This window comes from Pteropus alecto, unplaced genomic scaffold (genome assembly GCF_000325575.1).
Source record: "Pteropus alecto unplaced genomic scaffold, ASM32557v1 scaffold65, whole genome shotgun sequence".
Lineage (NCBI taxonomy): Eukaryota > Metazoa > Chordata > Mammalia > Chiroptera > Pteropodidae > Pteropus > Pteropus alecto.
In genome coordinates this window covers 7,864,348-7,875,960 of record NW_006439191.1, presented here as the reverse complement: position 1 = coordinate 7,875,960, position 11,613 = coordinate 7,864,348, and the positions used below count along the sequence as shown (strand labels likewise).

The following is an 11,613-nucleotide window of genomic DNA, read 5'->3' as shown; positions in this document are numbered from 1 at the left end:
GGGCGGGGCCGGCCGCCGGGGGCGGGGCCCAGGCGTGGCTCCCGCTTCAATCTGCGTGCCCTGCCTTTGCAAAAACATATATTGTGTTGAACCCAGTATGGCCGAGATAGCATCACTTAAACATGTAATTACTATTGGTTTATAAGATACTTCGCGTTCTTTCTCTTCATAGTAAGTCTGTAATTCGACATGTATTTTACACAAAGAGCACATCTCAATTTGGCCTAAATTGCCAAGTGGTCAACAACCGCCCAGGGCCAATGGCTACCTCAGGGAGCAGCACTGCTTCAGGGAATACAAAGTTCATACCCATATCATAAGTCAACCTGATTATTGTTGAGTCCCTGTCTCCTTTATGTCCCACTCCGTTCCTATTCTGCTCTATTTGTCCAGGTCATCAGTTAACAAGTGTTACCTTTTCGTTGTAAGTTGAACCTTCTGGGACTGGCCTTCTTAATCATAAGACGACACCTAGATGTGCCTTACAGAAATTAAAAGACAGATGGATTTTCTACAAAAACAAAAAGCAAATTTTGTAGTAAGCATTCCATCAATGTCGGCCTTTCACCAGGCACTATCCTCAGCTCTTTACCTGTAGTAACTCATTTAATCTTTAAACCCCCATGAAGACACACATGCCAAAACAACCCTGTGAGGTGAGGTTAAGTACTGCGTATTCCTATTTTACAGGTAAGAAGACCGAAGCACGTAGAGTTAAATAATTTTCCCAAGATCACACGACTAGGAAGCAGCAGAGCTGGAATTCAAATCCAGTTTGCCCTCCTGTACCTGTGTGCATAATCAGTGTTATATTGTGTCCTCTACGCTGTATAGGCATACCTTGGAGATACTGGGGGTTTGGTTCCAAACCACCATAATAAAGCAAGTATTGCAATAAAGTGAGTAGTGATTTTTCTTCTTCTTTTTTTTTTGCTGGTGGAGGGTCTTGCCATCTGTAAAACATACGACACCTGTGAAGAGCAATAAAGCAAAGAGTGATAAAATGAGGTATGCCTGTACTGTAGGAGAAAACATTTGCAACGCATTTTTTAAAATTAATGCCCAAAATGCATAAAGAGCTGCCACAAATCAAAAATATAAACAACCCAACAGACAAAAGGGCAAAGGACAAGGACAGGTGATTCATAGAGAAATGGAAACAGCCAATAAACATAAAAAGATACTCAACTTTAGGAGTCACTGAGGACAGTAGTTAGAACAAGACACTGTCTCCAACAGAACAAAAATTAAGAAGTTTGATAACAGGGCTAAGGAGAGTGTGTGACAGTGGCCTCTTACACTGCTGGTGGTGATGTAAAATTTGTACTGCCTTTTGAATGACAATTTGGTAATATCCATCACCATTTAAAATGTATTTTGTTTGACCTGCAGTTCCACACCTGGGACTATACCCCACAGCTGCAGGCTCGCAAGAGCACTGAGACGTATGCACAGAGCTCTGCTAACCAACCTCTACACAAGCACTTGCTGGATTCAACAGTGCTGTTTCTCCATAAAACCTGTGCTGAGGGTCCAATGAGCCCTCCCAGCAGAAGGCTACTCTCTAGGGCACCTGCATACACTCCAGAGATACCCCGGAGACATTTCAGGTTCAGTTCCAGACCAAGGTAATAAAGCCAGTCGTACAATCATTTGCTGGTGAAAGGTTTTGCCTTCAAATTGTAAAAACGGCCAACATCTATAACACACAATAAAGCACAATGAGGCATGCCTTTCTCACCTGTTGTGTCTAGCCTTAAACTAATTCATGACAGCTGTACTTGCTATGTAATTACATAATTATAACAATTGGCGTGGTTAAAATGGTAAGTTTTGTTACATATTTTTTACAATAAAATAAATGGTCGTACTTCACAGTTATTATGAAAATTAAATGAGATTGTGTAGGTAAAAACCTTCTCAAACTAGAACTCCATGTAACGGTAGCCACTTACTGATATTTTCTGGGTTTTTAAAAAATCGAAATTGTTTCTAATTACAAAAGTTTGGGAATTATAGAAAACACACAGAAAAATCACTAACTACTTTCTCACCCAAAACAATTCTTTTTTAAATGCAAAGATAATTACTTTCATGAAAAGCTGAAAGCCCTGAAGAGCAAAGTAAAGGCCTGTTTCTAAAAAGTAAAAACAAACTGCTGTTGAACTGGGTGAGGTTAAAACAAGTGTAAAATGGTGGGGGAAACATGTAAAAATTTATATGGATTCTGTGCTTAGTGTTTTTGTAAGTATCTCAAGTCCCAAACTAGATGGTACATTACATTCTGCATTATTCAGGAAGATAAAACTCCAAAAGACCCATTCTCTAAGGAAAACACCTGGACAGGTTATATTGTTTGCATTTTAACAATGACGATGTAGACATGAGTTGCTTATTTAATTTTAAAATGTTTAAAAATAATGAAGTACCTTTATTGTGCCCACAGAAGTGAAGTTTGCTGCCACCAATCCAATGCCAAGAGGAGTTCCCATTCTGGGGTGTAGTAAAAGGAGAGACTTTATTCAGGCGAATAGTTTGCCTACTGCGGACGCGCAGCCTCCAGAAGAAACTGAAACCTATACTCCCAAGATAAATAGGAGGCCCAATTTTATAGAGAAAGTACCCGCCCTGGTTCCAAATTAGACCAATTTTATGCAAATGAGGAATCCAAGTTTGAAGTTTGATTGGTACAAACAGCACTGTCCTGATTGGGCAGAATCGTATTGTGCCTTCTGCTTGGTCATTATGGAGCCTTTCTGATTGGTCAGTAAAGACGCACATGAGGCTATAGCTGTGTAGCTTCAATTGGTTGGGACAGGTTTCAGCTCATTGGTTGAAAGACGGATTCTAGGAGCTTCTTTCTAGGGGTAAGCTCAGCTGGCAGGAGCATAGTGGAGGCTGGCAATTTAGAATGTACCTCTCTTTGAAATGTAGAGTGTGTAAGGGGCCTCTGCCAGCAATGGCTGATAAACTCTGGTTATGAATTTGAGCCTAATTAAACACAAGGAGCCGTGCTTGTACATTCTCAGAGTCAACAACTGATATAAAGGATACCTTTCACGATACAAAATGACTCTTCCTTTAGATCATTCTTCTTGTCCTGAATTCTGCTGTCTGATAAAATACAGGCATACCTTGGAGATATTGCAGGTTGGGTTCCAGACCACCAAAATAAAGGAAGTATCACTATGAAGTGAGTTGTAATGTTTTTGCTGGTAGAAGGTCTTGCCTTCAATTTATATAAAAAAAAAAACCAACACCCGTGCAATGCAATCATGAGATATGCCTGTAGTGGATTTGGTTTTCAAATCAATCGGAGAACTTTAAGTGGAGTTTAAGCAATTTACATTTACTGTTATTATAAACTAATACGTTTGCTATAAACTCTGCCATCTTACTTTGTGTTGTTATACTCCAATCACAGTGCCCTACTTAAGCACGTGATGAATGCTATTTAGAAAAAGAGGTACGCACTAGTACCACGACTCCGCATCAAGGTGTTGTGTCGTTGGGAGCAGAGGTGGAGGTGTCCGTGCGTAACGTCACCCATTCCAGGTTAGGCACCGCCCTCGGCCGTCGGGCACCACCACCAACCCAACGAACGCAGTAAGGGTGACAGGCATGTACAATGCCTCTTTCAAAGGTAGACACACCTCTCACCGACTTCCGGCAACAGCGCCGAGGGAGAGCGTGAAGAAAACGCGGACAAGCGGAGCTCCCAGCGGCTCGGGAATCGGACGCGGCCGGGGCGACGAAGCCGCTTTACGCCTGCGCCGACTTCCGCGCATGCGCAGTCGCGGGGGAGGGCTGTCCTGCGTCCGCACGTCCCGCTAGCTGGGAGCAGGTGCTGCTGGACGGAACCCAGGACCTGTTGCTCAATAACGCCTTTTTTCGTGGTTATCCTGAGGTGTTTTTCTACTAACTTTGTTCCAGCCTTGTCACCGTAAGTTTCCCCCCTGCGTGTCAGAGCAAGGGCAGACCATTGGCAGACTTGAGTCGTTTATTGGTCCCCTACCTCCACCCCTTTGCACAGATTTGCAGAGATTCGAGGGATTTACGTTTAAGAAAAAAAAAAAAAGACCGTCATTCTGATTGCCTCCTGATAGTCCTATTTCGGACTTAGATTCATGAGTGTCGACGTTTTAATCGTGTGTCTGTGCTTTAATTTTGGTGCTCTGTTGTCTTTTTATGGCTCTACATCGCAGAAATAAGGTAAACCTGGGTTCGTTAGTGCACCCAGATTTAGAGACGCTTATGCCTAAAATTAAATTTCATTAAAATAGTATTCTTCCAACTGTCTTTCCTACATATTTGTGGATTTGATTGATTCACATTTCCCTGAAAATATACATAATTGCTAGTTCAAAAGATGTGTATATTACTTTTAATGTTTTCATAACTCTTCTAAGAGGTTTCACCACTTTCCATCCTGTCCGTGTCCTTTGCTCATTTTTCTGTTAGATTATTCATCTTTTACATATTGATATATATAAGCTCTTTATGGAACAAAATTTTTAAATCATATTGATTATCATGTTACATCCTCAGGGTCAAAATAATTGCAAAAGCAATAGAAACTTTTTACCCTTAACACTGCCCACCCATATGATTTACAGTTTGAGACACAGAGAATTTAAGCGGCCTCCCTAAAGTCACACAGCTAATGTGTGCCAAGGGCAAGACTTGGACACAGGCAGTTGACTCCAGTGCCTGCCTGTTGTTTTTGAGTAAGCTTTCAGAAAAAAACATGTTCACACTGGTAGTGTTTTAGAACCCAGAGGTGTAAAACTGGTAAAGAAGGAAGTACAGTCAGTGTAACCTGAATTGCTGTAAGGAAGTGATCTGCTTGCAGGTAGCTTTTAGGCCTTGCTTTTTACCGTCAACGGGTAATTCTCATTTGGGGTCTGGAAGGGGCACGATTTAAAAGGCTAATAGGAACCTTGAGTACAAGTTTTGCATTTTGATTCTATAATTACCTACACTTCCTTTATACAAAGAATCAAAATTGTATTCATTTGTTTCAAAAATATGTAAGAAAAATATTAGGGCTATAGGATGGTAATATTTCATTACTGATTCAGTTTAGACCAAAGAAGTACTTCAGAGAGAATGATAGAAATATTTTAATTGCTAACTAAAAGGATCTCTTTGTAAATCGTTGTTGTTCTTTGCATCAAACCTAATTTTTTACATTCACTTAAAACTGATGTTAGCTTGAAATGGTGGTTCACAAATGCAGTGTACATTTTATGAAGAATGTAGTAGAAAGACAAAGCCTACAAGTTTTTCTTTGGTAGAAAATACTGTGGACTTGGCAAGTATAAAGGGAAGTGGCTTAGTCATGTATGAAGCCTGGCAAGCATGTAATGATTGTTTAACTGGCTCAAAGGTAAATGATAACCTGTGAACAATTAGACCACCACCATCCAGTGAAGAAAACTAATTGCCTTTCACAGATGCCACCTTATATAAGATGGGGATTTAATGTGCATACCAACACATGAAAATATCCTCAGTGTTTAAGACATCTGCGTAGTACAGATTAGCCTGAAGATTGACTTTTCCAGTACAGACTAAATCAGATATATGGCTGGGCATGGATAGAAGTAGAAGTAAGGCCAACAAAATGTTTGCTGAATTATTTCTCCTGCTTTCTATTTGAAGTGTTTCTGAATCAATAATTATAACCAGTTTTTCCACATGTAACACCTGGTATGCCAAGAAAATGAATACAGCCTGATTATGATGCAATAAGATAAACAATTCAAATCCAGTGGAGCAAAGTTAATTCCAGACAGTTATTGTTCACAGTATGTTCATTACCTTACATCAGTTTCAATTCGGTCTTCCTTCTGAATGGGTTCAAACACTTCGCCTGTTTCTCATTTATGTTCATAATCCCTGTGAAGAGAATGCGGATAGAAAAAAAGGTGTAAAGAAGCTCAAAGATACATCAAATCCAATATGCAGTCAGAAACGAGTGGCAGAATAATTATTGCTAAACTGAGGTTCATAATGTCCTCTACATTCTGTATTGCGCTTCTTTATTGCACTGAAATAATGTCAACTTGATTTGATTAGAGCGGGGAAGAGTTTTGTGATAGGTTAGTTCCCCGCAAGTACTCTGAGACAGACGTAAGGTGCAAGGAGTTTATTGGGGCGTGTTCCTGGGATCACTCGGGAGGACAGGGAAGGAAGTCGGAATGTGCAGGGAAAGGCCTCAGCTGACCTCACCGGGCATTCAGCAGCTAGGACGGCCATCAGAGTTGGGGCAGCAGCCCGCTGGAGTGGGAAGTGGCCTTTTACATCCATCGGTTGACCAGTTTCAGGTCAAGTGGCTCTTCTAAGCAGATAAAATGCCAAAAGAGAGGTGGCAGCTAAAGGCACCGCCGGCAACACTCAGCGGCTGAGGAAACAAGCCCTTTGGTCCTGAGGGACTCTGGGTGGCACGTCTCAGCACCAGAAGTCAGTCAGCAGGACTTGAATCTGTATTTTCAAAGATGACTATACTCAATCCTACAGGCTGTTTCCATGTTTTTTCATTGGTGCCAAGAAGCACTCTGACATTCGTTACTTTTCTACATGATTGGTCTTCACTCCAACTAGGAATGTTGCTTGTGTTCTTTCTTTATTTGGCTGCTGATGAGGATGGTAGCAAATAATCAGCAGATTACATTTTATTTATTCTCTAAAGGAATACTCATTGATTTTCAGAAACTAATTGTAACCACATGCATTCCCTCCCCTTTTTAATTACTCCACACATATACCTACATCCCTTATGCTAAGCTATTCGTACCTCTCTTGGCACTTACCAATTTTGTGTTATAGCCTTTAGGTTCCAATATTTTACCCCCAACTCATCAAAACAGTAGCTCCTCAAGGCAGACGTTACATATTTTTCCCCCTGAATCACCTTTCACAGTCTGCACATCACCATCTCACACATAAAATCCAGGTGCCTGTAGTCCTGGGCCAATTCCCCCCATGCTTCAAAACGTGCCACTGCAGAGGGAAAGAATACGATAGAATTCATTGAGAGAGCTAATGCTGAAATGGAGTTTTTCACAAGGCTCTTGGTAAATATTCATTGAATATACAGTTAACCGGGGCAGTCCCGAGTCAGTACTCATAAAAAGTGTGCTGAACTGAGTTCAAGTAAATGAGACCAGCAATTGGCTTCAAAAGGAACAGCATTTCTCTGTCTCCCCTTAGGGCTTACGATGGCTTCCCGTCACACTGTGCTGATGCGGTTGGTGGCCTCGGCGTACTCTATCGCCCAAAAGGCAGGAACGATAGTCAGAGGTGTCATTGCTGAAGGAGACCTGGGTATTGTGGAGAAGGTATTGAAAATCTCATCTCATTTCATACCAATGTTATTTTTGTTCCTCAAGGTTTAGGTCAAGTGTGTAATAATTTGAATAGACTTTAATAGTTGAAAAAAATCAGCGGCTCCCTTATGGAGATTTCAGAATGACAAGGGCTGACACTATGTCAGTAGAAAGAGCAGGAAATAGTCTCGAGAAGAAAATTGGGGTACCTTTCTCGTATAGTTCAATGACGGTCAATGTGTCTTTTTTTCTCTAGAGCAGTGGTCTCTCAAGTTGATTGATATATAAGTCACCTTCAAATTCAGTGTTTAAGAAGTTTCACTCAACAGATATTTATAGAGCACATACCGTGTGCCAGATATAATTCTTTAGGGAATGAAAAGGATCTCTGCCTTTGTGGCACTACGTTCTAGCAGAATAGTGCTTTGCATTGAAATAGCCAGGACATTTCAGAGTGGCATAAAAGTTGATTTTCACGATCGTCCCTTATGTCACTACAAAGCATTGTAAGAATTCTAGTTAGGTTCACGTACATTCACCTAACCAGGCCTATGTCAATTACAACGTGTTGTAATTCTCTGAAAGCACACTACAAAGGAGGTTACGGCTGTCAGTTCCAAGGTTTCCCATTGTCCGTCACTAGTGGGACTGTCTGACATATGGACTGAGAATGCCCTTGGTGAGCTATGTATGAACTGTTATTACTATTCATTTTTATATATTTTTTTTTATATTTTAGAAATAGTCATTTTTTCTATACATCAAGAAATTGTCCTGAAGATCTCTCGAATTATTAAGATTAGCGAGTGAAAGTTATAGAGGGATCCATGTAAGGAATACCTTTGAAATAACTGAAGATACAGTTTTTAGCTTTGACTGCCTTGAATAAGTTATGAATTTCCTATCTCTTTTCCTGTTTAAGCAAAAGATTGATTTAGAGATCTTACAGAAGGATTTTCTGAACTGGGGAAGAAAATGTGCTGATCATTTAAAAGCTCCTTTCCAAACTTTTACCATGATAAATCCCATGAGGGAAACCAAGACAAGAAACTAGGTGATTCATTTGGTGTTAAGTTCCATGAATCTAAAAACGAACAGTGTAATTTTAAATGACATAGACACTCACGCCTTAGAACTCCTGTTAGTTCTAAATTTTGCATTGCAGACCTGTCCTACAGACTTGCAGACCAAAGCTGACCGCCTGGCACAGATGAGCATATGCTCTTCACTGGCACGGAAGTTCCCCAAACTGACCATCATAGGGGAAGAGGTAAGACTTGCCAGGGAGACAGGGTTTTGTCAATGTCTGTTTACCGTATGAATTTATAATTGCCACTTTGATGATTTATATACCACTATAATGATTTCAGGCATTATATCTAGTATTTTAACCCAAAAATAATTCTATCCCTTGGACTTGAAGGAAATGTCTGATTATAAAATATTTTGGTCCATTTATAGGCCAGATTTCTCAATTCTTGATCATAGAATGTATGGTTACTGTTATAATGTTAAGCATATGAACTATAAGATGGGCAGAATTCGAGAACTTTGGAATGAAAGGGGTGGTTTTTGTTTTTTAATTAGGCTTACTTGCATACTTACCCAAAGACTGTAACACTGAAAATGAAGGAACCGACATTTCATGTGAACGAGGGAGCAGAAGTGTCTCACGTCAGATCCTTCGGAGTCAGTAATTTAAGTCAATTTATAATTCTTAAATAAGAATTATTTAACTAAATTTATTTAAATAAGTTTATAGTTCTTAAGACTTATTTTCCCTTTATAATCTATTCAGGAAAATGAAGTTGGGTCATTTCGTAATCAACTTGGATGAGCCACATACAGTCGCTTTTGTAATTTTATCTGGTTTACTCTAAAGCTCCAAACATAAATGGTAAACGGGAAGGACTAGGGAAGACCACGGCATTGCATGTCTCCTGTCGCCGAGACCGAGGGTGCTCGTCAACACCAGACGGCTTCCGTGGTCAGCGCTGATCTCTGCTTTTAGGATCTGCCTTTCGAAGAAGTGGATCAAGAGCTAATCGAAGATGGTCAGTGGGAGGAAATTCTGAAGCAACCGTGCCCGTCACAGTACAGCACTATTAAAGAGGAAGATGTATGACCCATGTTATTACTTTACTCTTTACTAATCTCTGTCTTTTGCCAGAGTAAAGGAAGTCAGATTTTCCTGTGATGATGAAAAGTCGACGCCGTACCATATAGGCAGCCAGGGATCTGAACGCTTCCAGAGCCAGAGTGGAAGTATCAGGCACGGAGAATGTTTGTCCTGTTCATTTAGAATTCAGTTTCTCATCCTTGGCTCCTTCTCCACTTTGAAACTATTATTGAAAGTACTCTTAGGGAGAAAATCTAACTCGTCATTTAGTAGATTTGGTAGTAAAACATTTCATTGGCAACTGAGGCTGGAAGGAGAGGAGACAGATCGCTCGCTACCTTGTGTTTTTGGAAGGCCATAAAACTCGCCTCTCTTTTTTTGTAGTTGCTTAAATCCGTGACTTCACATAACCGTCATACTTCTTTAGCTTTCTAATTTTGGTTTAACACACATTCATTGAGTACTTACTAGAAGGCACTCTGCTCTGGGCTGTGGAGGATACAAGGGACATAGTGGCTTCCATCAGGAATGTGCCTTCACTCACAAATTCATATCAGGTGTTATAATTAATGCTCGTGCTTAATAGCCGCATATCCTAAATCGTGTTAAAAGTCTTAGGTGGAAGGGACTTCTTTTTTAGTCTCCTGTCAGTTGCATAAACTGTTTTTCTTTGCCACATATAAATGGTGACCTGAAGTTAATCAGACATTAACTGTCATTTTTTAAATCAACGTTTACATATAAAGGTAAGTAGCAAACACAGTGTTCAAAACATTTTGGTGCCACTTTAAAGCTTTCCCTGTACCAGTCTCTAGAGCTCAGTGTGTTCATGGCACTGTGCTTACTGTGCAGGTGACAATCAACTTTTTTTTTTAAGTTTAAAAATGTAAAATTTTATTTATTGACAATTTTTTTAGTTAAGTGTTATTTAAAATTCTTAAATCAGACTTTTCTGTAATTTGACTTTTTCCATGTTTACAAAACAATGGTTTTTTTTTTTTACTGTCACAAAACCGATGACAGCTTAAGCCATCCATAATTTCAAAAATGAAAGAAAAAGAACAGTTTTAGTTAATCTATTTAAACTTACTCTTTATATTTTGTATGCTTATTTTGGATCTTCCCTTGTTCTTAGCTTGTGGTCTGGGTGGACCCTCTGGATGGAACCAAGGAATATACTGAAGGTTGGTGCTCGTTTGTGTTTGCATTCGACAGCATGAGGACTAACGTGACGTTCAGCTGTAAATAGTTAATATTTCATATGTTGCATGAAAAGCTAGTGTCATATTTTATGTCTCTGCCCTAACGCTGTGTCTGTGGCCATCTTAGCAAACTGTTGTTATACATCAGTGATTGTCAAGACAGAGGGAGAAAGTTCATTTCCCTCAGACGCCACCCCCATACACACTTCACTGGTCCCACAATTCTACTGTCCCCCAGATGAGACTAACATTAAACCAATGTCACCAGAGGGACTGTCCTGAACCCCCAGCTTTACTGGGTAGAAAACCTATGAGAACACAGTGGTACCACCCTTGTCCTACAGCCACCACTGACCCGTGCTGTGAACTTGACAGCCTCACCTTTAAAGGTGGGTTTCAAAACACAGTACATTTCTCCTTCCTGAAATTATCTACGATGAGAAAAATTAGGAAACAGCAAATAAAATAATATTGGCAACATTAAAGTAAGAAAGTCCAGGCTCGGAGCCAGAGTTTTAGGTTCTAGGAGCATAGTACAAACTAAGTTTTTTTCTGAAATAAAGACCTACATAGGTTTCCTTACGTTGGTTCTCAGCTTCATGGCTTGAAAAAATTTGTTATAATTACTAGAAAACTCTTTGTCCTTGGAGGAGACATACCTATAATGGATGAGGCACGCGGGGTGTGTGCACGTGCAAGCGTGTGTGCGCCCTGAGAACATCTCTGCCCCCATTGAATGAGGAAGCTGGACGGCGTTAGGTGTATGGGAGCACCCACGCAGCACCCCCACCTCCAGAGGTTTTGATTCGCTGGTCTGGGGAAGGAGCCTGAGAATCTGTATTGTAAAAAAACGACTCCTGTTCATTCTAATGCTGCTTGGTGGTCCATGGACCCCACTCTGAGAAATCGTACATTAGAAGCTTGAAATGGAAATCTGGAGCACAAACTTGGAAGAGGGCGT

The 11,613-nt window shown here is 40.4% G+C and overlaps 1 protein-coding gene across 5 annotated transcripts in view; it reads left to right on the top strand.

Moving 5' to 3' along the window:
• The first annotated feature begins 3,794 nt into the window (after positions 1 to 3,794).
• The window catches only part of BPNT1 (3'(2'), 5'-bisphosphate nucleotidase 1), a 15,372-nt gene continuing 7,553 nt past the window's right edge, over positions 3,795 to 11,613 (top strand). For 3 of the 5 annotated variants that reach the window (XR_003047573.1, XM_015592780.2, XM_025049849.1), the window contains exons 1-6: positions 3,795 to 3,943; positions 7,216 to 7,343; positions 8,497 to 8,601; positions 8,919 to 9,020; positions 9,343 to 9,450; positions 10,586 to 10,634. Coding sequence is in view for 4 of the 5 variants with exons in the window: in XM_015592780.2 (XP_015448266.1) it covers positions 7,224 to 7,343; positions 8,497 to 8,601; positions 8,919 to 9,020; positions 9,343 to 9,450; positions 10,586 to 10,634 (484 nt within the window). In the remaining variant the exon portion in view is untranslated. The remainder of the gene's footprint in view (positions 3,944 to 7,215; positions 7,344 to 8,496; positions 8,602 to 8,918; positions 9,021 to 9,342; positions 9,451 to 10,585; positions 10,635 to 11,613) is intronic. The other 2 variants (XM_006916231.3, XM_025049850.1) reach the window with 1 other exon arrangement.